This window comes from Parasteatoda tepidariorum, chromosome 1 (assembly GCF_982258835.1).
Source record: "Parasteatoda tepidariorum strain Cologne lab strain chromosome 1, Ptep-v5.0, whole genome shotgun sequence".
Classification (NCBI taxonomy): Eukaryota; Metazoa; Arthropoda; class Arachnida; order Araneae; family Theridiidae; genus Parasteatoda; species Parasteatoda tepidariorum.
In genome coordinates this window covers 136591068-136618238 of record NC_141755.1, presented here as the reverse complement: position 1 = coordinate 136618238, position 27171 = coordinate 136591068, and the positions used below count along the sequence as shown (strand labels likewise).

Below are 27171 nucleotides of genomic sequence, written 5' to 3'. Positions count from 1 at the left end.
ATTTTTTAAATAGGTAAAAAAATGTATTTGAACTTGAGTGGATAAATAAAAAATATTTTGCTGTCAAGTTGTCATTCAAGTTGAGGGCGGGGTAGTGACAAATTCTTATTTTCTCTCCCATCATTGGCTATCAATCAAGCATAAAGGCGTGGCATGCTAATTGGGTTCTCTTTATTTTTTCTTGTGTGTCTAAAGGGGATTCCCCCTCCACTTTAACATTCAAAAAGGTTCCAGGAAATGCCTCTTTTACTAGCCAGCTGCATAGAAAGAAGGGGGAGGGAGGGGACTCAGTTGTGGTCTTTTGAAAACAACCCCCCCCCCTTTCCTGCATTCCAGAGGAAGAGCGTCATGGTCTTAGTAGATCTTCTGTTGATTTATGGGTTCAATGCATAGATCTCTAAAAGCTGAGAAGGGAAAAAACCTTTCAAAAGACTTCGTTTTTTTTTTTAAGGAGAGGGGAAGATGAAGAAATGTTTGTTTATTTTTGATTGGTAAAAAGTGTCCGGGAAATCGACCCTTCCGGAAAAGGGACGTCCGGATATGGGACGTTACACTGTGTATATATATATATATATATACACACATGCAGAGCATTAAAGAAATAACAACAAAATCTACATGCCCGTATCAGGTTTGATCGTGTGTCAGTGCCATTTTAATACAGATCAACAACATCAGTAGGGAAAACAGCATGGTGCCAATATACGAAGCTGCAGTCAGAAGCATCCTTCAACCTAAAATAAAATAAACGAAATTTAGTATAAATATTTTTAATTAGAAAAAATAAGTTTTAAAAAGCTGACAAAAAATAACTTGGAAAGCATAAGCTACAAAAAATTACTTATTACTTTATAAAAGCGAGAAGAGTTTTAAAATTTATAAATTTTTGTTAATAAAACTGATGAGCGCAAGATACATGGTAGCTAAGATCTTCAATTAAGTTCTTTATAAAATCTAACAAAATCAAGAAAAAAGTAACTAATAATTTTAAATATAATTTACTCTTAAAAGATAAGATTTCCAAGTAGTTAAAAAATAAAGAGATACTTTTTCTAAATGCATAAAAAAACCTGGGTATACATAGCGTAATTTTGCAGAGATACACCATGGCATTTATGATTTATAAACATTAAACTTTGGTATGCACTGCGTACCCAATGAGGCAGCCTATGCAGTATTTGTTTTTGGAATAATAATACTTGAGCTAGAAAATTCAATTTTGTTCAATTGATTCTCCAAAATTTCATTATTATTCTTAATCTTTTCATGCTTTGCAGCAATCTATTTTTATAATTGATGATCAATAATGATTTAAAGAATTAATGCAGGTGAAAAACAGTTTGCAAGAATGTAACAATAATGCAACATACGTTCCACCCTTCAACCAAAGAAGCCATTAATGAATTCACCTCCCTCAATCACTCCGCTAATAGTCTCTTACAAAGATCGACAGAAGTATGATCCCCCCTTTTTTTCTGCTGCAGGCGTGAAGAAAAAATGTGAAATATGCAAGTTATTCTCTAAATCGAATGAGTGAAATGGTAAAATGATCTATCTTAAAGGCCAAGTTTATCCCCACTTTCAGCTGAAGGTCAGCTTCATTATTTTTAATCTCAAAAATATACTATTTCCAAATTTAGAATAAAATGATGCAGCATGATGAGCACGTGGATAAAAGAGGAATGTGCAAACTGCTTTTTATTTTACATCTAATGTTTATTTTAAATAATTTTTATTTATTTATAACTTGGACATAATAAATTAACTACAAAATAAATAATGCATTCACGATCATTTCATGTTTTATTTTTGAGCAATCATTTGTTTATTTTTATAACTATTTTTTTTTAAATTTTTTAAAAGTTTTCAGCTGTTTATCATTTGATAGGCTAAAATTTTAGAAATTTAAAATTAGTAAAAAGAAATAGGATGCATTAATGATTGTTTTATAGTACAATTTTGAGTCAAACAAGACATATTTTACTTTATTCAATAATTATTTATATTTTTTGAATTATTGTAATGATTTTTAGCTGGGTTTAATCATTTGATTTAATAATATTTAGGTATACAGAATATACATCACGAACCATAAAATATACAAGGGGTGAATAAATAAATAATGCATTAAATACATGTATATAAAAACATTTCAATCACGTCTAAATGAAATAAACATTTGAAAATATTGCCCATTTCATCATCTTTAAATGAGCTTAAAATAAATGCATACAAAACAATAAGTATATTCATTTGTAGCCTGATACTATGCAAATATTAATGAAATTTAAAATAAGTATTAAATAACTTATTTTACGTTACAATGTGAATTCGGATAGAAAAATATAAATAAAGATGTTACTACCTAACAAGTTTTGGCTCTATAGTTTGACAACTAAAAGTGCAATTTAAATTTGTGTTCCACATATTATTTAAAATTTTTAGGTGAGTTTAATTTCAAGTAAAATGTTAAATTTATTATTCATTTTAGTAATCAATATTTTAATAATGAGAAAAAATTATAATACGTTAACCAATGTACCTTTTATGCTAAAATTAAATTTTTGAAAGTAAAAAATATGGTAGCATACAACTATATTTTTAAAAAATAAAATATAGTGGCACACTATTTTTCACTTTAAAACAAATAGCTTTTAAAAACAGACATTCTATTTTCCAAACCAAAATTTTAAAAAAAGTTAATAAATCTCTATAGAATAATAAAGATATAGAATAGAAAATTGAAAAAATATCAACTGCTATTTATTTTGTCTTAAATATAGATACATATTCTGTTTCAACTTTATTTAGAAATAATCTATTTCGTAAATTACATTGCATAGGAACAGTAATCACTAAAATAAACTTATTTTACCATGAGAATTTTCATGAGAATATCATTCTGAATATTAGTGTACACATTCCCATTAGCACAAAATTTTCATTTTAAAATATAAAAAGATTTCCTTTTTATTTCACATGTTTTGCCAATATAACTTTTGAATTTATAAAGTAGGAAGACAATTAATCAATATATTAACAATATATAACATTACTTATCAAAAGTAATGAAATTTTATTAGCCAGAAAGAGTATATATGCAATAATAAATCAAAACATACTCATGGTAATGCAACATTTGAACTATATTCAAAATACTTTTAGAGGAATGGGTGTCACAAGACATATTTTTTCTTTTTTCTTGTGTGTGTTAACATTGTGTTACATTTTTCAAAAACTATTAATTTCAGAAATGCATGCTCTTTGAAACTTTTGACCCAAATAAAAAACATTTTAATTTTAAAAAAATGCAATTTACTTGACTTGAATGACTCTTAGAGCACCAACTACTAATTTTGTGAAAGATATCAGTGTTTTAATTCAAATAATATGTTAATTAAAGTCATTTGTATATTAAAATCCAGTAACTGAAAAATGCAGTTGTTATGGAATTATTCATCATTTTATGTAATTCAAATAAAATAAAATGGATTATAACATGTTTTACTTTTGACTGAAATGTGAAATAATGCTACTATTTGCACTCCTACAGACATAAGCAACCAGTCTTCGCTCTTTTGCACATTTAAACTCACACTTTATAATCAAATAAAAATAATATAAAACTTAGCAAAAGTTTAATTCATTCTTATGCAAAGCTCTTAGCAATATTTTTTTCATATTTCCAATGGGCATTGTAATATTTAATACTAAATTATTTTTTAAACTTTTTGAATGAGTTTAAAACAATCAATTTCTCTAAGTTCAAAGGGGAAGAGAACTTATTAAGCAAGATGGAACTGGACATTACAAATGTTTTTTTTATCATTATATACTGCATAAAATGCAATCTATCATACATAGGAATAATTTTACAGGGTGACCACTCAAATCAGATTTCAAATTTCCCTGATTTTTCCAGATAAAAATCTTAAAATTTCCAGGTTTCAGTTTCTTTATTCTAATAAAGTGTAGCCAAGAAAAGTGTCTATAAATTATAAAATATTTTATTCAAAATGTTATTTTTTTAACATATCTTGAAAAAAATAATTTATTTTGACAATTTGGCAAAATTTTTTATTTATTTTTTAATGTTTTGGTACAAAATTTTGAATCAAAAATCATGTATTGACCAACAAAAGAGTAAAATTAAATATTAGTATATAGTTAGTTCTTAAAAAAAGCCTTTTTTTAAAATTAAAATATGTTATAAAAGGTTAAAATGAAATAGAAAAAATTAGCATTAATGCAACAATTGTAACAATTTGTCAATAAACATAGCTGTTAGTGATTGTAAAAAAAAAGTGATTGGTTGGTTTGCTAAGAAAAAATAATTCACAGATTTCTTTTAATGGGAATACAAAAGCTTTCAGAAAAAGAGTGCATTATAAAACCTATTATTATTATTAAATTATAACCAACTAATTTTTGGGGAATTTTATAAAGTTAAAAGTACAAAAACATTTTGTCAAAATGGAAAAAAATTACCACGAAATCATTGGAACAAACTTAAGCCATAATAAATCATTTTTAAGTAAGAGAAAAGTCAATATTTAAAAAGGTTAATTATAAAAAAATTGCTAATTAGATAATTAATTTGCAGCCTATTACTGCAGCAGTATATAAAGTATGAATAAAAAAAAATTAAAAAAAAGAAAGAAAGAAAATAAAATAAATAAAAAAATATTTCTAAAAAAAGAAAATTTAACACTAAATATTTATTGGATCAATTCTTTTTGAAAGCATTTTTGATCTTTTATGCTTTTTCACACAATTCAAGAAGTTTATTAAAACATTAGCTACATCAGGTCTCTATAAGAGTAATTTGGGTACCTTTTATAACAGTGCCTATTAACACAAAACCCGTAGCAACTAATAATAACACCATTAAAAAATAATCACTGGCCTCAATAATAATTTGTTTTATGCTCCACCCATGAAAAAGATAGCATACTTTATTTTACGTTTTTTTTCTTCAAATTTATTATACAGGTTCAAATTTATTATACATTTATTATTACTGATGCTTTATAAAAAATCATTATAAAAAAAAGTTATTGCAATTATAAATTTGAAATAAAATAAATAAAACTAGTATGATCACGAATGACCATCTAGCCTTCAAATGCTTACATAATTTTGTTTGATTTTATGATAAAAAATATCCCTGTCAGTAAAAAAAATTACTAATTTGATTCTTTCTCTACATGCAAAAGTTTCCAAAATACACTAAATTCTTTTTTATCATAAACACTTTATTTTACACATCTCTCCAACATCGTTATTTATAAATCATGAATAATTCGCAGAACTTCAAATTTAACACTAAACATACCATTACCGGTAAAATGACCATTTAAGAATTTTTGCATCGAAAATGTGCTTATCAACTTATAATTTTTTAACATTTGACTTCATGACTTTTTCTAACAATTATATACAGTTAATATTATATTTTTCTTTTGGTATTTTGTTTGTTTCGAATAATACTTGTCATATACCTGTTTCTACCACAGCCAGTCATTTGACCGGGAGAAAAATTTATAGCTTTATAAGGTTATCGGATCAGAAATTACGATGTAATGCGCGTTCAATGTATTGCGTTAGGTGAGTTGCACATTTCTACTAAGACTGTTGCATATTAGTTCAATCAGAATAACTGTGAATTCAAATTTCAAGAAAGTGCCTAAAATTTAAGATTTTGACATTTTTGTGAAAGAAAAGGTGGCAAAAACTGTTTTCGTAAGTAGCTTATATTTTATTTTGATAGCTATATTTCATTTCTAACTAATTGTTAGTTTTTACAAAGAAAAATGTCAAAACAATCAAGACAGCACAAGTTCTTATAAGAAATAATATTAATTATAAGAATTATAATTCTTATAATTATAAGAATAATATTAAGAATTATAGAAATAATAATAATTACAAGAAATATGTCTGTGGAAAATGTACAGTGGGAAATTGCTCTAAAATCCAATAAGAATATATCTGAGATATCCAGATAAAACATACAATTCATAAATGAAAGAAGTCCCTCAGATATATCATGGATATCTGTGATAAGTCACATGTATGTGTCAGATGTTTCTGGGATATACAACAGATGTCACAATACCCAAATATCTGTTTGATATCTAACAGTTGTAACTCCTGGATTTCAGAGGAGCATTTCATGGATATTCAGAAGATTTGGAAATATCCAGCCTTTTAGTATACATCTCAAAGATTTTTTGGGAATATTTGATGCTGCACAGGCTTATTTCTGTAATACCATAATAATTATCACCCTTACCGCAGAATTTTTTCGAGCTATCTGCGACAAAACTCTCTAGCACTAATATCTTTCTGCAAGACACTTTTAAGAATAACAAACATATATGTTTCAAATTTAAGATAACAAAATCGCTGTGCTTACAAAAAAAAAAAAACTTTATATATTTTTTAAATAAAACATGCAATAATTTTTAATTTTAATATTATGGGTGATATTCTCTCATTTTGTAGGGGTGGGGTGGACACAAATTATTTCCTACTTTGCATTTTGTAAATAATCATCACAATAAAAAAATTAATAAAAAGTATGAAATCCAAAGATCAACAAAATCATGCGAATCCGGCTCCACAAATGCGTGTTTCGAATCAGGCTCCTCAAATGCTTCGTTTCAAGATTACCTTATTGTAATAAATAACAGCGCATAAAAAAAATATCAGATTTCAAAAAAATGGAGAAATCAATAGCAATAACTGCAAAAAGTAGGATAGAATTATCAACTTAAAAAGTAAATACTCAAATGCACGATACGAATGTTCCATATTGTTTCAAATATATGGGGATATTTAATATCCAAGTGAAAATCAATATCAATAACTGCTGAAAATACAATTAAAACCTTATATTGATTTACGATACTATCGGCGTAAATTGAGCATGTCAAAAATTGGTTATCTATATGCATAATTCAAATATTATGTGTAAATTTCTAAAAAGAAAATTAAATATATATTTTTTTACCTTTCAAAAGAAAGATCTTTTCGCAAGAACTCTAACGTGCTCAGACGGCGTGTCTCTATGATTCTGACACAGGGATTATCACTTCATGTTATTTTATACATTAATATGTGCACTCCAGCGTGTCAATTTTATTGAACTTTTCTACATGTACAGTAGGGAACCGATTATCCGGAACGATCGGGACCATCGCTATTCCGGATAACTGATTTTTCCGGTTTTCTGAATTGCTACAAAAAGCCGTCTTTTTTTATTGTTAAACCGAACTAAAAAAAAAAACAAATTTGGAAATATTCTTAAAATGAAGTAATACACTGATGATTATTTCCAAAATGATGGCAAGATAAATTTCTTTCAAAGTAGAAAGAAAAATCTTAAAATCTTATGAGGAAAAAAAATTTTTTCTTTTGAAAATGGCGGGGAAATGTATGGAATTCTCATACTCTGCATCATACTCTGCATTCATACTCTGCATCTTCATATTTATTTTAAATTTAAAAAACAGAGTAAAGAAAAAGTTGAAGCAATAAAATAGCTGAAAAAAATACAAAAGCAATTTGTTTCTCCTCTTTTTTACTGCAGAAATATATTTTAAAGATGCTTTTCTTGTGTATCGGAGATTAAAGAAATACTCCTGATATTTCTGTTCTCTTCTCAGAATAAAAAAAATGGCCAATGACTGGCTTGCTTCAGCTAGAGTTTTAAAATGATAAAATAAAATAAAAATAATAACAAAAATTCTGAAATTACAGAAGTTTAAAAGATAATTCGCTCTAGAAATGATGTTTTATCTTTCATTTTTATAAAGAACACCATAATTTTTAAAGAACACAATAAAAACATTTTATATTTTAATAAATATGACTGTGAGTGGGGATTTTGTTACAAATTCAGATATTCAGTACATCATGAAATTGTGTGTGTGAGGGGGTAAATTCTATTTTAAAAAGAGAGACTTTTGGGTGCCCTGAATCCATGATTTTTTTAGAATAAATAGTTAAAATCAAGACATTTCATGACAAATTTTGTTCAATACCAAGATTCAAGACTTTCCTGGTGTGCAGATACCATGAACTTAAACCTGTTTCTCTATTGATCATAAATTGAAAAAGTTTTTGAAAAAAAGCAAGATCAATTAGAAGTCAAAACTAAATGAACACCAAAGATAATTGCCTAACAGTTATCAAATATAATTAACAGTACACAACTGTAAGACCTCAAAAAAAAATTCAAAATATTTTGAGCTTTGAAACCAAATTATTTAATTTACACTCATAACTATTCTAATTTATCCAATCTGAAACAAGAGTAATTTAATTCAGGGAAATTGCATACTAAAATACTACAACTAATTTATGACATAATTAAAATTAACATACTCGTTTTTTTTTACTTCCAATCTTGTCAAGAAATAACATCAGTTGAGTATATGGCCAAGACTTTATTTGTTAAGCTGTTACTGCTCGCCCCTTTTTGACTTGTTCAGCTAGATGACAAAAATTGATAAAATGAGATATCTACTTAAAGACACGAGAAAAAGAATGACATTTTGTTCACAAATATAGTTTAAAATTACTAAATTTAATTTAAAAGAAATAATTAAGAATAAATCATAGAGCAAAAAAGTTATTTTATAGATTTATTACAGGGTTGCTACTCAAATCTGGGAAGAAAAAAAAAGCTCCCTGCGTTTTCCCTGTATATATTACACACAATATACTAAGAGGAAACACACAATTACTGCGCAAATTTGTATGCTATATCAGGATAACTAATACTAGCTTTAATTGCTAGAAAAACTTAAATAAGGAACAGTTTAACATACATAAAAAAATAAAAATACAGCAAATAAAATAGTAAAGTATAACTGAACTATATTTAAATACCCCATAGATTGCACTTAAAGAGGACAACATTTTGTAAAAAAAGAAATAAATACTCCTTGCATTTTCCCTGTTAATTTAGTTGATTTTTTAATTCCCTTTATTTTCCAGGTTTCCCCTATTCTCCCTGTGGAGTGGCGACCCTGTATTTTATTTTCATTTCCTTAATTTAATTTTAGACGTTAGATACCAACTATTTTATAAGTTTTTAAGCAAATGTCAAAAGACTATGTCAATCAAACAATGTTCAACATTCATATGTTTAGAAATGAAAATTATCACATTTTATCCATAAAACTCTTGATCACTGTAACAATCATTTGCCTCATTTCTCTTCCTAATTATAATTTCTTTATCTGGATTTTTATTCCGATGTTTTGTTGAACTATTCAGGGGTGATTGTGATCCCAACTCAAAAATCCTGAAACTTTCTTATTAAAATCATTAATGACGCATTTCAAAAAATTAATGTCTTTATAAAGTTAAATCATTTATATTTTCAAAACATTAAATTCTAAATAAATTATTTACAGCATAATTTAAATGAATAATTATAAGTTTACTTTTATCTCTAATCACATTTATTATTCTGCCAGAAAAAATATTTACAAATAAAAGACGCCAAGTATAAATTCTAGTTCTAATATTTCTTAAATAAAAGAGACAAGAATTTTTACACATGATCGGTGATTTCTTGAAGCTTCTGGACCTAGGATTTCCAGAAACTTCAGGAGTGTTGTTAGCGAAAAATCCGGTATTTTTCCGGAGCACAATCACCTCTTTAGCAGACTTAGCTGGTTTAAAACAATACCGTTTAAACCAAATGATTTAAAAGAAGAAAAAAAAGAGAGAAAAAACAAAGTCAGAATATTTTTTAAAAAGGATCTTTTTAATAAATAAATTTTCCTGTATTTATATTGATTTTTTATTTGTTTAAATATTGCGAAGTGACAAGATGGTTTTCTCACCTTTTTGGAAATTTTGAGTTAAATTCTGTTATTTTAAATAAACACAAAACTGCAATTTTCAAATGTTTAGGGTTTTGAGTTTTCACAAAAATACCAATGTGAAATAAAGTATTGTAAGCAAATTTAAAATAAAAACATGAGGTTTTGTAAAAATGCTTAAAATAAATTAGACCATAACAAATTCAAAAGTAATTCTTGTTCTAACAAAAGTATAAACAAGAATAAGGTGCTTTTCTAAATTTATTTTTTCAGTTCAATTTCATATTTGTTTTCTGCTACTTAGATAAACAAATTTGAATTGTATACAAATTTGAATTTTATGCTTACATTCATTATTTTAAAATTCATTTAAAATATTTTTTAAGTAAATGTTTCATAATTTTGCAATATGTCAATAAGAACATTGTTATATTTAAAGCTCAATTATGTTAAAATAAATGACACAAAAGTAAATAGTTCTTTGTTTTTCTAACGGTCAAAACTAAAACTCACCTTTACTATAATATGTGTGTATATATTTATGTAACACATTTATCAATTTTATTTCTTTTCATCAATCTTTTATTAAATATTTCTTAATTGAAAAAATACATTTTCTTGAATATCTCATTCTCCTTTATATTAAAATTCGTCACAACATATATACATATTCACACATTACTAAGATAACATTTAGATATAAAATACTATTTAACCTTTCGTTTAAAATAAAAAAACACCTGGTTTTTGGGTTTTTATGAGACAAAAAATAACTTTCTAAACCCTGTCTACTAGTCGTGAAAAATTTCAGTAACCTTTACTTCCTATTTAATGATTTTCAAGGACTTTTGAGGTAACTATTTTTTTTTCTTCAACAAAAGTAATGTTGAGAAATTGGAATTAGTTTTAAAAAAAAAATGGTTATTAGCAGATCCACTAAAATATTTTTATCTGAGATGGTAGACAAAACTTTAAATATTTAATTAAATAGCTTAACGAGAAAATTAGAATAATTTTCAGCATCATATTACACAGTTTTTCTAAGATGCAGGTGTTTGACCAATCTTAATCAGCCTTGATTTCTCAAACATATGTAACGATTTTCTTTAACAGCAAACTTTCTAAGTCTTAGAGACCCATAGTTCTCAAAATCTAACTGAATCTATGAATGACTATACATCTTTTGTTGTAAAGAAAAATATGAATATTTATTAATTTTAAGATTTTTATTTTATTACGTCTATCATCTTGGTTATTTATTTTTTTAAAAGAAATTTGTCGTGGCATATTTTTTAAATTATTAAGCAACAAAAAATTTTGTACATATAATGAATATTAATAAAACATATAAACCAAATTACTGGGAGCACAAGTTTATAGTTATAACAGTCGTCTTTAGATAATTTTTGTTATTGCTTAGACATGCTTTTAAGAACTGATATAGGTCAAATAAAAATTATGCAACCTGGTTGCTTCGAATTAATGTGATCGAGAAAATGTAAAATCAATGCAATTTTAAAATGCAGCATCATGGGAGAAACAAGACAATGTAATATTTCAACTAAATAATATAATTAAAATGATGAAAAGAATAAAATTGATAAATGGGCTACATAATTACAAACATTTAAAATTGTAAAAGTATATTTCAGCCTTAATGGTTCTAGAACACACAAAAAAAAAAATTTACTTTTTGGTCATTAGCTTTAAATGTAACAATGTTCTTATTGTTATATTTCAGCATAAACAAAAAAAAAATATTTTAAAAACAATTTCTTAAACTTTTTTTTAAATAAAGTATAAAAATAGCAATTTTAAATATTATAATAATAAATATAAGCAGACTGCATAAATACAATACAAATTTGTTCACCTAAATAATAAAAAATAATTCTGAAATTAAACTGTTAAAATAAAATTTAGAAAAGTAATTCATTCCTGTTTATACGTTTGACTGCAGCAAAAATGTATCTTTAACAAGTTTGTAAAAATAAAGTTTGAAAAACTTTTATTCTTTCAGTAATTACACAATTTAACTAATACAGTAGAGAACCATTTATCCGGTATCCAGATAACCGGGAAAAATTTTGCTCGATTTTCCCGTTATTTTAAACTAGAACGAAAAAAGCGGAAATTGGACTCATCTTTGAAGTTGAGTAGAGGAAAATGTAAGGAAGGGGAAAATCTTCTTCCCCGTTTACCCAGAGAAACGTCATTTCCTCCGTGACCTTGAAGGCAGGGAAGGGAAGAATGTTTTATTTTTTTCTTTAGGCCGTCAATCAAACTCAAGGGTGTGGCATGCTGATTTCGTTTTCTTCTTGATTTACGAGGGGGGTGGGGAAAATGCATTGCATGCATATCAGTGAACAGAAAAAGAAAAGAGAAAAAAATATTTATTTGACATCGAATAATAGAAATAAAATCTTTTTCTTTTTAATAAATTCTCATTCTTTGAAAGTGCGGTATCAATTGCAGGTTTTTCTTGGTGTGGAATCACATCTGCTGTAATTAAAAATCTTGTTTTTATCAACAAAAAAATAAAATAAAAGGAGAATTGTTTATTAATTTAAACATAGGATTATTTTATGAAGCAAATTACAGTTTTGTTTTTCTGATTCCACTATGTTTGATTTTTTTTTCTTTTCGCGATAAATTTCGCACTCAATAAATTAATTCTTTTTATTCATAAATTTTATCATTAGATTTTTTTTTTTTTTTTTTTTTTTGAATTCTGTTGATCTTGCCTTGTTCCGGGTTTTAATATTTATGCTAGTGCCTTTTTTAACTATCGTTTCCGTTCGATAATTTTCAACTGTTTTTATTTAGATTAATAAGTTTTCCTTTTATTTTATCGTTTCTCCCCGTATAATTAGGTATGAAATATATTGCGTTATTTAATCATTGGTTTTGTTTATATTATTCAATTTAGGAATTGTAATTATTTTTAGAAAATAAATATGAGAATTTTGTATTTTTTAAACTTGATTTTCTTGTCTAAACTTGCAAATTTTTTTATTCTTTTAAATGTTATATTTCTACCATTTTTTTTCTTTTTAAAGTTAGGAGTTACTTTCTTTTTTCTCTTTTTTTATGCATTACACTTTTTCCTTGTACTTCGGGTTCGATAAAACATCGATTAACGTCACTTTTTGGTCGATCCAGAAAACCGGGAAATTCAGATATCCGGGATAGCGATGGTCCCGAGCATCCCGGATAATTGGTTCTCTACTGTACAAAAAAACTAACATAACAGGGAATAACTAACAATCTATTTTATTTTAAACATTTTAAGAGTTATGATTTTATCTAAAAATTGATTGCTTTAATTTCTTTTACATAGGCTTTTGTTTTTTTGGGCAGGGACAAAATTATTTTACATAAACAATTAAAAATTGCAGATTTATGTCTATTTCAAGTAGTTGAATTCCAATTATCAATTAAACTCAAAATTGTAACAAATGTGAGAATTTCTATTTCATTTTTCAATATTTAAACTAAAAACATTCACACAAATAGCAGAAAATTTATTTAAAAAGATGTTTATTAAAAAAAAAAATTATAAGAAAACCAGGCTTTATCTTTTTAAAAAAAAAAAAAAAAAATTTTGTTTTGACCTTGTTTTAAACGGACAGACTATGATTCATGAAAGAAATTAAGGGAAATATACTAATGAACAAAACAAATTGCTATTAAACAACTGAAAACAGAATTTTATTATTTTTTTTAAATGATCTTCAACAAAATTTACTGTGGACAGGTAAATAAAATATATATGGGTAATTAAATAAAATATAAACCTAAGGGTAAAAAAAAATTTACACTCAGGGGTAGCTAAATAAGAAATAATAAATCACCAAGCGTCGAGGTCATTTAAAATAACTTAATTTTAAAGCAAACGTAGGAAGTTAAATTTACATTAAAGATGGCATTTACATAAATTAATGACATAAAAGTGAGAGCGAAAACAAAGCGACAAAGAAGAGCCGATCCACACAAATGATTATACATAGGTAGTTCTAAATTAAATTTTTTAAAATACAGAACATCTGAGTCTCAGTTGTTGTTAGTTTACGTCCCACTAGGTCTGAACTATGGGCTATTAGCGACAATCTGGGAAGCATCGCAGAGGATAATTCGAAGACATGCCATCACCATTTTTCATCCTCTGGAGAGGGGATGACCTCTACTTCGGTAGCCTGATGACATGCAAAGTCAACCACTTTGCTTAAAACAGTTTAACGAGGACCGATACAGCACACTCTCGGTCCCTTTGCATGCTGATCAAAGAGGTTACTCACCCGCACACTGACCCCAGCCAGTGATGCTTGACTTCAGTGTTCTATTGGGATCCTGATGATCAGTCAGTTCACTGCGGGACTCAGAGTCTCGGTGCAAAACAATAGCTATGAAGCCCCAACGTTATCACAGCCATTAGGATGAAGTCTATTAAGACCCATTTAATCCTAAAAATAAAATATATTATTAATAAAATATATAATAAAATAAATATATGTTGTGGGAAACTATCAACAATTTGAAATTTCTAACTTTTTGGATTGATTAAATAGATCGGCATCATAAGAACTAAATACTGCAACGAACTTGATTAAAATTTATAAGGTTTATGCCAATATGGCAACAATCTTCGTAAAATGTTCTACAAATGTCACCCAAATTATATGCATGGGCCAAATTTGTCGAAATGTTAGGAATTAGCAAAATAATAATGAAAAAAAAAATTTATATTTAATTCCATGTTTTAAAAAAAAATTCTAATTTTATTATTCTAAGTTGAAGGTTTCGGTAGCGAATATTATAGAAATAAATAAGTTCATCCGCGCATTGGAGGATGGCCATAGTTTGGAAAATTTTTAAAAGAGGCACCAATTACTTAATGAGGTTATTGTAAGTTTTAAAGGCTTTAATTTTAGGGATATTTCAGGAATACAATTTATCAGCTGTAACATAAATTTACAAATATTTTTGGATGACAATTGCTACCAGCTTTTAAATTTTTCTGGAAAGTGGCTACACTTGGAAGGTTTCTCCTCCCACCCCCCTTTTCCATGAGATGAAGCATTTAAAATTGAAATGTTTAAATTTCAAATTTATGTGCTTTCTGTGGACTGACAGCGAGATTTGTCTATCAGCTAAAAGAAATATCTTTTGGGCTTTGAAAATTTACTTTATTTAGGAATTTTTAGATAATTAATTTTTAGTATATTTTGTTAATTTCACAGTTTTTCTTATTATCTAATCTCAACATTTTACTCAGCATGTTAAATTTATTTACAAATATTATAGCTTTTTTTTTTTTTTACTAAATTTTAATAAACAGTACTCCTAAATCATCATGGGGTAATAGTTTTAAAATGTTTTGGATAGTGAGGAACAGGATAGTGTGGAAAAATCATTTTACATAGCTTATATTATAGCAATGGTAAAAGCATACTTAATATTTATAATAATTATTCTTAATGTTGCTGATAAAAATTACTTTACATGATATTTACTATTTTGGACAATGTATTAGTCAACAAAAAAAGTTAAGTTCCCTTTTACACAGTCAAGTCACATTAATGTGACCACCACCTACTTTCGACGTCAAAGTGAAATAACCAATCGCAGAGTGTAGGTGGCAGCACATTACAGTGTAGTGTATATATTGGATGTCCTAGGGCATCGAAAAGCATTTCAGTCGTTGGCGCAATGCAGAAATGTAGTGATTTATCCAACGTCCAAAAGGGCATAATTATTGGCTTTCGGGCCAAGGGTGGAAGCATTTTGGAAACGACTGATTTTGTGAACTGCTCGCGTACCGCCGTGGTAAAAGTATACCGTGCATGGCAAAATGGCACTATACAAAACAAGCGACGTGGCACATGTGGTGCACCACGGGCCAAAGATGGCACAGGCGAATGAAGGCTACGGAGATGCGATCAGACGAATAGACGTGCAACTGTTGAGCAACTGACCGTCCAGATGAACCAAGGGGCTACCAAGAGTGTATCCTCAACAACTGTTCAGCGAACGCTGCTGCGCATGGGCCTCCGCAGCAGACGCCTGGTTAATGCACCCATGCTGACTGCTGTTCATCGGTGACGAAGGCTGGAAATTGCATGCCAGTACCGCAACTGGACGTCCACAGAGTGGCAACAGGTGGCTTTTTCCGATGAATCACATTTTATGCTCCATGGGATAGATGGACGTTGGCGTATACGGCGTGAAATGTCTGAAAGCAACACCCTGCAACAATTGCCGGAAAGCTGCAGGCTGGAAGAGGGAGCGTTATGGTTTAGGGAATGTTTTCCAGGCATTCACTGGGTGCACTCATCATTGTGGAAGGCACGATGGATCAGTACAAGTACGTATCTGTCCATGCGGACCATGTCCACCACTACATGCAGATGATTTTTCCTCAGAATGATGGCATCTACCACTAGGACAATGTGAGGTGTCATACAGCTCGCAGTGCATGTGCGTGGTTCGAAGAGCACCAGGATGAATTTACCATACTCCCCTGGCCGGCAAACTCACCGGATTTAAACCCAATCGAGAATCTGTGGGACCACCTCGATCAGGTTGTTCGTGCCATGGATCCTCAACCGCGTTATCCAGCGCAGCAGGCCACGGCACTGGAGTCGGCATGGCTCAACATCCCAGTGAACACTTTCAGAAACCTAATTGACTTTCTTCCTGCACGTCTCGTAGCGGTCCGCTCTGCCAAAGGTGGTTATTCTGGCTTTTGACAGGTGGTCACATTAATGTGACTGGACTGTGTATGTATAAGATGCATTGCAGTGTAATGATATCCATGTGTATGGTTTTAATTTTTTATGTTGATAGAAGTCAATGAAAACTGCATTTATCTAAAAACAGAGAGCTTAAAATGCAATTTTTTTAATAATATTTATTAATGCAAATATATTCTAGTTAAGTTTCCTTATTCTATGTGTCCCGATTTCTGTTTTTTATTCTATGCAGCTGTCTCTTATCTCATAGCATGTGTACCATAACATAAATTATGCAAACATAAAGTTTTATTTTTCCCCTTCAAGTTTATCTACCATGATAAGATCACGGTACACTAAAAGAATAGTACTCCCATTGGTCTTCTAAATTTTTATTGTTTGGTGTGACTTTAAAAACTTATAATACTATAATTTATGCCTGACTAAGTTCTACTAGATAATAGAAAAGTCTGAAGCATCTGAAACAGGCTTCCCCGACCCAGGGATGACTATTTCCTCCAATCAGATAGCTTATTATAGTCACTAACTAGGCTTGTTATAAGAGTTAGAAAAAAATAAAAAAGCTAAAATACACATATCAACTCGTGAAAAAATAATTAAAAAAAAGCATGTAAAACTCATTTTCATAATTTACATACTTATTTAAAGTTATAATTTGTGCACATTAACAGTCTAACAAACCAAAGATTATCATGATTAAATAGCATAACATAGTAAAGTAAAACAAAATAATGCAGAAATATTAAGAAAAATAGACACTAAAGATTTTTTTTTTATTCAGGAACTTTTTTCTAAAGTTTAAAAAGTTTGAAACTTTGCCCAGGGACAAGTCAGATGAATCTCTTGCCTGGCTATAAAAGAAATCAGCTATAAAACTGAAATGTTATGAATATATTACACCAAAGACCATAATAATCTTCAATTAGTAACAATCTTTAATAAGATTAGATTTTGACTTGAAAATATTTCTTATTTCATGCAAATTTTGCAGTTAATACACAATAGATTTACTTAATGGACAGAAAACATTGAGAAAAATATTATAAAAACTTTAAAATGGCGAGCATAAATTATTAAATTGATCATTAATTTTTGTAAAGATTTAAAAAATTTTTAGCTGAAGCAATGTAACAAAAGCAAAAGAAACATTAAATAAATTGTATGTGAAAACTAAAAACTAATCTATAAAAATAAACAGACTTTAAATAAAATACTTTCATCAACAAATAATTTGAATGAAATGCTTATTATTTTACCATACTTAGTCAAAACTACAATTTAAAAGAAAAACAAAAATTTTAAACATAGAAATGTTTAATAAATATAAATTATTATATCTTCCTTTTACAAAGTAAATATTATGTTTAAAAAAAAAGCCACAAAATATAAGTAAACGGCAAAAAAAAGAGAAATAATTACACCTGCATCAGGGTTCATACAGAGACCAGAAGAAGAAATCCAAGGAGTCCAAAATTTTAAGGACTTATCAAAAATTTAAAAACTTTGTGTAAAAGATAACTAGAGTTTTTTTTTCTTTAAATTAAAAAGCAGTTATTATAAGGAACTTGCAAAAATGTATATTTCACATAAGATATTTTTTTCCTAGCCCTTTTGAAATAAATCTTGACTTTGTCAAACTTCATCAAGAAAAATAAAGTTATCACTTTCACACATAAATAAATACATAGTACAGATGTTAAAGGTTAACATAAGAACCTACCAATCTTATATTTTTAAATTTGAATACATAACAAAATCTAAGGCATTTCATACAAAAAAAAATCACAGTAAATCATTAATTAAGTTTGCTCGTAGCATGTAAAATTCAAATTATTTGCTGTTATTTTTTTCTTCTAACTCTAGCAATTCAACTTTTTCTTTCTTATTACGGAAGTTTTTCTTAAACTATTAGATTTTAACAGCTAAGTCATATCATTTTGTTTCCCTGCTTGAACAGCAAATTAATAAGTGGACTTAGTAAGTTCATCTATGCAACACAATAATCTAAGGAGTTTCTAAGGACTAATTTTGAAATCTAAGTAGTTCCAAGTACTCCTTGGAGACTTTTTCATTTCCAAGGAGTTTTTAAGGAGTATAAGGAGTCTGTATGAACCCTGCCTGCATAAACAAATATTTTTGATGAAAAATGTAGACCTCCAACTTTTTTTTAACACATAAAAATTTAAATAAAATAATTAAATTTCTTGTGCCTAGCTAACTGAAAAATACCTTGTTTTCGTACCCTCTTGTCCACCAATACCACAAGGATAAATAGATACAGAACCTCTGTTCATCATCCAGTGCACATTTCAAACTATTTAACTGAGAATATGCTCTGAAAGAGAATAGAAAAATGTTATAAAATTTCAGCTAAACATCCATAGAAAAGTATATAACAATGTTTTTGAGTAAAGACATGAAAGCTTACTTCATTGAAATGAAGTAAATTTTCATGCCTGGGGAAAAAAATCAAAATTGAAGCAAAGAGGACAAGGTTATTAACAGTGGAGAAAACGCTAAAGTCAAAGTTGGCATGCATTAGACAATTGACTGTTTTATCCAGATTTAAACACAGTTTTAACACTCATATCAGAAACCTAAAATTTTAGGTAAGAAAATAATTATTAGCTAATATGAATGTGAAGTAATTATAAATAAATAAACATAGAAAATAACAAGTGATCAACTATGATGTTCAATGGTTCTGACATTAACCCCCCTTTTAGTTTTGACAATCACTGTCGAAAATCGTAAGTTTTGGTGAAGAGGATGATTGATTATCAATAGTAAATATTGAATAATTATGACTAAGAATTTGCAAAATTGCAATTTATCTAATTTACTACTAGAAAAATATATAGAAATTGAAAAAAATTATGATTTTTTTTTCAGAACAAAGTGCAGTCACTGAAATATACGAAGTATAATAAATAAAGTTATGAAATAAAAAAAAAATAGAAGTAAATTTTGCTTCCTCCCCACAGATCTAATAAAATAAGTCAGAGTTTAACAGATGTAACAGTTGCTACAGTCAAATTTTTAATTTTCACTTCAAATCTATTGCAGTTTATTAGTAGTATATTTCATTTGAATTACCTATATGATAACTAAAATTTATTGAGAATAATCTATTTGATTAAATTTGTGTGAATACAATATTTTCATATTAAGTTATGCTGAAGCTACCAAATATTATACACTCATTTTTAAATTATTTTGCACACAAGCAATGGACAGATGTAGTTTTATCTTATGCTTAGCAAAGTGCTTCTTGTTAAAATTCTTAGTTGAACTATTACGGAATTAGTTGCAAATCACAGTTTTTCAAATTTTTACATTTTATTCAGATTTTTAAAATAGACATAGCTGCCAACATAGAGAGGAAAAAATCCAGTAGCTTTTACGAAATATAAATTTCACGATAATTGTTGCATAATGTATTAAACATTTTAGAAGTAGGAAATTCCAGGGATTTTTATAGTCATCAAAGTAGAAAAACTGCAATATTCTATAGTTATGATTGGCATTAAACATAATTGAAAAGTTAAGTATTACATTTACTCATAATTTTGAATATTAATAGGCATTTAATTCATCAAACATAGTTCAAAGATTTTTCAAAATTAATTTAAAAAGAATATTGTGAGTAAAAATAAACTGAACATTTTAGAACAAAAAAAGTTTTGGACTGATTTCTATAAATGAAGTTTGCTTCATTATATATTAGTAATACTTTTTAATTATTCAAGCAAGCAATCATTTACACAAAAAATTAATTTTAAAAGGGATTTTTTAAGGAAACTTACTCAATTTTAGGGAATTTTCTAAAATGTACAAAAACCAGGAGAATTTTAAATAAACCAGTAGACCAGGAGAAACTGGCAAAATCCAGTAGTCTACTGGAAAATCCAGTAGAGTTGGCAGCTATGAATAGAGATATTTAAATAATTTCAAATAGAGACCTGCTTTTACAAAAAAAAAAAAAAAAAAAAAAAACCCAGAAATTTAGAATTACAGGCTTCTAAAGATCTGCAGCTTCATCAAAGCTAGTGAAATCACCGGAGTATTGGGAAATTTATTTTAATAACTGTACTAAATATTGTTATCAACTTGATAAAGCACTTTAACCGATTGATTGAAAAAAATTAATCGATTTATACGAGTAAATGATATAATGATTACATAGCAAAATTATTCCGTAAAAATATATATAATTGTGCACATTACAGTATAAAATTTTTTAGATTATTATTGCTAAATCAGGGGTCTGCCTAGGTTTTTCTGAGAGGTACCTATTTTGTGAAAATTTAGATATAATTTGTGAAAAATTAAAAATTATATTTAAAAATCCAACACAAAAATATGGCAAGAATATGGATTTATCATTTCTTAAGGAATACAAAAATAAAATTTTAAGAAAAAGTATTTTGCGAAACTACCGTTTTTCCTAAAATTAAATGTGTGAAACTATCGTTTTTCGTAAAGTTGAATTTGTGAAGGTACCGCTAAACGGTAGTAAATTCGGTCTGGACAGACCCCTGTAAATAAAATATGCAAGTTATTTTTTTGCATCGAATTATCGTTGGATAAACAAACTTAATAATTGTGGGCAAAACATTTTCAATTCGACTAAAAAGTTCTTCAGATATGACGAAATATTCGAAATATAAAACTTAACATCAAGGGGTACAAATTTTGGACTACTCTCCTGACCAAACTATTGGGACCTTTTCCACGATTGTGGGTCAGAAATCCTAATTCTTCAGAATATTTTGGGAATCAGATACCTTAATCCATCTTATTTTGTACCTTAAAATGTCATCTGCACTAATTAATTGCCATGTTTGAGATCACCCTTTCAAACCATTAGGACTGAGTCAGAGAATGTGATGATCTGATCATTAGATCAAAAATCATCCTGGGTGGTCTGCTTATTTTTTTCACGCTGCACACATGAGCATGAAAAACAAATAATGTGAATTACAAAAAAAAATTCGCAGGTTAAGATTATACAATTATTAGTGACAACTTTAGTTTTAATTAAGCTAAGAAATCTGTCTAAGTTGTACCATCAATATTCAGACGAATAACAACTACCAACTCAACAATTAGAACAATAGTAATTATCTGTAATGTAAACTTAACAGTTATAATATATCAAACATAATAACCTTAAAATATAAATAATACATTAGTCATTAAGAAAGCAAATAAATTATTTTAGATACATTTTTAATATATGATGTATAATATGAATAATAATTATATTAGTAATTAAAATGCAAATATTATGCATGATTGAAATAATTATGTAGATGGATGTTTAATAAAATATCTTTAATGACAAAAAAGAAACATGTCACTGGTTTTTATAAGTTTTTGCCACATTTCGACAAACAGTTTATTATACTTTTCGACAGGTTTTTGACATGTCGTGTTAAAACCAGCTTTTGATGCAAAAACTAAAACCCTGGACAGTAAATGAAATCTCTCCAGGAATTTTTCCATATCACAAGAACCTGTCGTGCAAACTGCAATTGCCAATGCATTTAATAGATTTTAAAATCTCAATTTAAAGAAAAAAAGACAGGGTTGGGTTTTTGACGTCAAAAAGTGGTTTTTGACATGACAAGGGTATAATACTGGTTTAAACCGTCAAAAACCCGTCAAAAATGTCAAAAACTGAAGTTTGCCAAGAAAATATATAAATTTCAAAACTACCAACAGTTGCCATGCATTATATTGAAATTTAATTATACTATAGGTAATCAGCAGGTTTTAAAATATTTTTTAATTAAAATTAAGGTCAAATAACAGATTTAAAATCTCAGAAATTTATATTCAAATGCATGTGCAGAAAAATTTTGCACAAAAATTGTTTAAATATTTATATTTAAAAAAAAAAAAAATTTTTTTTTTTGATACTTAAGAAAATTAAAAGTTTATTACTATGCATTTTTGACATATAAGGAACATATAACTAATATTTATAAGGAACTTACAAGTTATGTTGTATAAATACAAACTTGATACAAGTGTATAAAAATTTTTTTTTAATGTTTTACCGAATATCTTTATTATCCAGTATGTTAATTTGAATTTAAAAGTAGTTATATTTATGAATAATGATAAATATAATTCATATTGTTTATTATATTTATTTATAATTATTACACTTATCATTTTAAAACAATTTTTATCTCCACTTGTATTAAGAATACAAATAATCAGAATGTCTTGAAAACAAGAAGTAATTATTCAACAGCTGAATATTTAGATATTCAACAAAACTATATCGTATTCAGCAAAATGAAATTCACAAGCATTTGGATAAACTAAATTTTCAGCATAGTAAATGAATAGGCTGAATATACTGTAAATCGACACTAACTACTCTGTGTATTTAACAGAAAGCACTTAAATTTGTATTGTCTTATGTTAAAAAGATTATTAAGAAGATTTAAAAGAATATTAAAAAGATTTTTCTTTAAAAGAAGATGTCTAATGTACAAAACTGCTAATGTTTATCTTTAAAAATGTCTAATTTTTAGTATAATCTATACTATACACTAAATTTGGTTAAAAATAAATTTCTTAATAATATCACTGCAGATTTTCAATAACACATGAAAGTGAATACATAATATTACAAAAGATGTAAGTTTTCAAAAGTACAAGAGTTTGGTTACTATTCAAAATATAAGTGTTTCTTCAAAATTTTAAATTTATTTTTTCTAGAACATATTTAGAAACTCTATCCTTTATAAAAAATATATAAATGTTATGTATTAATTAAATTTCACATATGAATATAGGTTTTTGACATTTTCGACATTTTTGACAGTGAGGTTTTTGACGTGACGGTTTAAACTATGGTTTAAACTGTCAAAAACTGTCGCATGTCAAAAACCTGCCAACCCTGAAAAAAGATATACAAGCTTGATTGGAGGTCATGAGATATATATCCTTCAAGTTGGTCCTCGTCTGTAATGTGTCCAGTACCTTGTAAACCACTGCCCGGAAGTTGCAAATGTTTGGAGATTATTCAGCTACAGATCATGATAGGGAAATCTTCCCATTGCCCAAGAATATATGTTTTTTTTCTTCCGAGTAACACTTTTTCCTAGAGAAATATCAAAATTAAAACAACTTTTTTTAAAGCATCTTATAATTACAATCTAATTGATAATATAGATAGTAATAAAGATTTTCAAGCTATAATAAATCTTTTTCAAATATGTGATAACTAAAATACAATAAGCAAGAAAAATAAATTTAACGGCTTAAAACAGCTGTAATCCTTTAATATTTTACATAAACAATATAAAGACTTTTTTTTAAAAAAATTATGATCTAAAGAATTATTAAAATATAATGAATTTTAATTAATACAACTAAATATAACAGGTACACAACTCCAAATCACAAATTTAATTCACAACTACTAATAGCATAGAAATTTTTATAATCATATAATGTTAAGTATGAATACTTAAACGAAATTTTAAATATAATATACTACTGATATTACACCTACATTTTAGAAAAATTTAAAAATGAAAATTATTACATTTTATATCTTTTAAGAAAATCAATATAGAAATGCATAAAATATTTACTAGTATAATAAATGGTTAAACTGAGCTCAAGAATAATTAACCTTAAAATTAAATCATGAAATACCTATTGCATTTTAATATATTTCACAATGCAAGCTATATTAAAATTTAATTTAGGCCAAGGGTCAGCAAATTAGTAGATAGAAAGAATAAAATACAAAAGAATTAACAAAAATTACAAATTGCAGATTTGCAATGTGAAACCAAAGCAACTAACAGAAAGCTTACTTGTTATTCAAATTAAATGGTTAATTCTATGTAGCTAAACTATAAAAAAGTATTCTTTAAATTTGAGTGTTGTAAAATTACCGGAAAATTAAAACATTTTATTATATTTGAAAATGTAAACAGTTTTAAAACTCAATTTAGACCACCGCTGATCATAGTAGTATATAGGAAAGTAAATAAAACACAAGAAACAACAGACATTTCAAATAGTAGATTTGCAAAGTTAAGCTTATGAACTAACTTCATCCAATAACAAAAAGTCAATTTGTTACTGAAATAAAATGGTCAATACTATAATAGTTAAGCAATAAAAAGAGTGCTTTTTAATTTAAAAATTTCATGAATTGTTTCATTATGGCAGCAGTAACTGAGAAATACTAATTGTAAATACATAAAATTGTAAATAAAAACACTTTAATTAAAATAACGGATGTGATATTCTACTGTATTTACAAAAATAAAATTAATATATCTGCCTGGAAATAAAGACAGATGTACAGACAGAAGTAACGGTGGCTAGCTTAGCCTTGGAGTAGAGAGGTCCCTGGGTCAATCCAGACCCTTAATCCTCGTTCATGATAAATAAAAGATGACATGACACAAAATTAGTTTCGCTTATTAAAGGTGCAAAGGTTAATAATAGATTGCAAAAATTACAGAGTGATTTACGTTGTGTAGACAGAACGACTATTAAGAACAAATTTAAGATTTCCAATAACAGCGCTTCGCCTAAGCCTATGTTAACCAATCAAATTCAACGATGCGCATAGAAATTTGCACCTCAGAATTTGAGAGGGAATTTAATTTTGAAGAACCAGTAAAATGACGAACAGCCATGCCTAATGCAAGATGCTTCGGTGTCTGTATTCTGCCCTTTGAGGAAAGAAAAATTAAATCTTGGGCTATAGATAGCAGTTTCAATCTGATGCCTGGCTCTACATTGACGTGTCTTTCTAAGATGACATCTTCTGAAGCGCCAATACACCAAGCAAGAAAATTAAACAGTTCTGGTGGAATAATTTTCAAAGCAGCATCCTCTGTTAAATCACATGCATTAGGAGGCCAAGGACAAACATTTGAAGGCACATCATTAATAATTGTTTTTGGTGCAATGGATGAGGTATACAAGTCTCTTAGAAGTCCTCCTGAAAAGTTATTTGTGGCTCTAAATGTTTCATCAGCATCTTCACTGTCAGTGGAGCTCTGTTCGCATAAATTTATTATTGTTGGAGCTGATGTCAGGCAAACAACTAATTCACTCATATTTTTTGATTTTTGTTTGACAAAATCAATTTGAGGACATGCTTTTTTAATTTTTTTCTTTAAGGTATCATTCCTGAAATCTTTCATTTCAATACTTTCAACTTCCTTTACAGTTCTGATAAATTTTTCTTTTTTCTTGTTCATATCATAAACTTTGTGCTTTTTAATGACTTTTTCTTCCAAAATACACTTTTTAAATACCTCAAAAGATTTTTCGTATAGTTCTGAATTTTCAGAAGAAACTTCTTTTACAGTCAGAAATTTAGTGCAATTTTTATGACAAAACCTATGGTAGCAAACTTCGATTGCCACCATATCTTTGTCACGTATTTGCATAAGCAATTTCTCATCGTTTTTAGAAATTGCAGCAGACAGCAATTTATTTTCTTTAGTTTCACACTTACTTAATGTTTCTTTTTTTCGCTTGCCAGAATGACGTTCTTTTGTGTATTTTTCTGTACGACACAAAATACATATTTCAGGCAAAACATTTGCACGTTCTCGATTAATAAATTTTTCATTGTCACTTCGAGTAATTATTTTCTTTTCCATCATTTGAAATAAAGCATAGCAGTGATAAAAATTATTAGTGATAAGAATGAAAGAACTATTTATTAAGAATTAAATAATGTTTTATTCAGAATTTAAGTTTTATTTAAGAATATATATGAGAAAATAATACGAAAGCAAAAACATTTGAACGAGCATTTAACAGTTTGTTTACAAACACAAGATCGAAGCAACAGATGTTTTTAAGAAAGAGTCGATTTGATTCGTTAGCTGTCTGAGGCATGTTTTGAAACCGGCGTTTTTATTGGTTCATTGCTAGCGAGAAGAAATAAGGCTGATAAAAAATAGTTCGTACTTTTTTAAGACCATATAAAATAATGTGCAATTATTGAACTTTAAATTTTGCGTAATAAAATATTACGAAACATATTTTTTTATTTAAATGAAAATTAAAGTTGCCCCTTTTTCATCGGAACGAACTTGAATGATAAACGCTCTTGGCCCAGGGTCTAATTGGGGAAAAGGTCGCCAGTTCAATGATTGATGATCATAGTATCTTTTTAAAAATTTTGAGTTAACGACTTTGATTTTAATCTTTTTGTTTTGAAAACCCATCCTTCAAGATATGATTATGATGTGCCGTAATAAGAGTGTTTTTTTCGTGATTTATTCTCCTTTTGAAATAAAGAGAAATACTTGGAAAAAAAAAATTTTATAGTAGTGGGGAGAAAAAAAAGTGTTTGTATGCTGGTTTCAATGAATTAAACTTCCTTTTTAACCTTATCGCATAAAAACAAATAAAAAAAACAGACTAAAATATGTTAATTTTTCGAGTTGAAAGTATTTCTTATATGATTAAAAATAACATTAAAAATTTTATTTATTAATATTCAAGGATTCTATTTTTTCATTTTTCCTTGAGTGAAATACGAAGAGGTCGAGCTAGATTTATTATTA

The 27171-nt window shown here is 27.6% G+C and overlaps 1 protein-coding gene across 4 annotated transcripts; it reads right to left on the bottom strand.

The window, feature by feature from the left end:
• Positions 1-188: 188 nt before the first annotated feature.
• On the bottom strand, positions 189-26448 carry LOC147817058 (uncharacterized). Of its 4 annotated transcripts, none has more exons than XM_087154304.1 (5): positions 23530-26448; positions 18837-18929; positions 14141-14305; positions 8392-8498; positions 189-734 (listed from the first exon to the last, which is right to left on the bottom strand). In XM_087154304.1, exon 1 carries the CDS (start codon positions 26257-26259, stop codon positions 25177-25179), a length of 1083 nt encoding a protein of 360 aa, XP_087010430.1. In that variant the 5' UTR covers positions 26260-26448; the 3' UTR covers positions 189-734; positions 8392-8498; positions 14141-14305; positions 18837-18929; positions 23530-25176. The 4 variants fall into 4 exon arrangements, with proteins under 4 accessions (XP_087010430.1, XP_087010429.1, XP_087010431.1 ...); XM_087154303.1 differs by having other exon boundaries at positions 18824-18929; positions 23530-26442; XM_087154305.1 differs by lacking the exon at positions 23530-26448 and adding an exon at positions 19023-19175.
• Positions 26449-27171: the final 723 nt, after the last annotated feature.

What these genes read in the sequence shown, in the direction of transcription:
- LOC147817058 (XM_087154304.1), bottom strand. Translation starts at nt 26,259, where the DNA reads ATGATGGAAAAGAAAATAATTACTCGAAGTGACAATGAAAAATTTATT.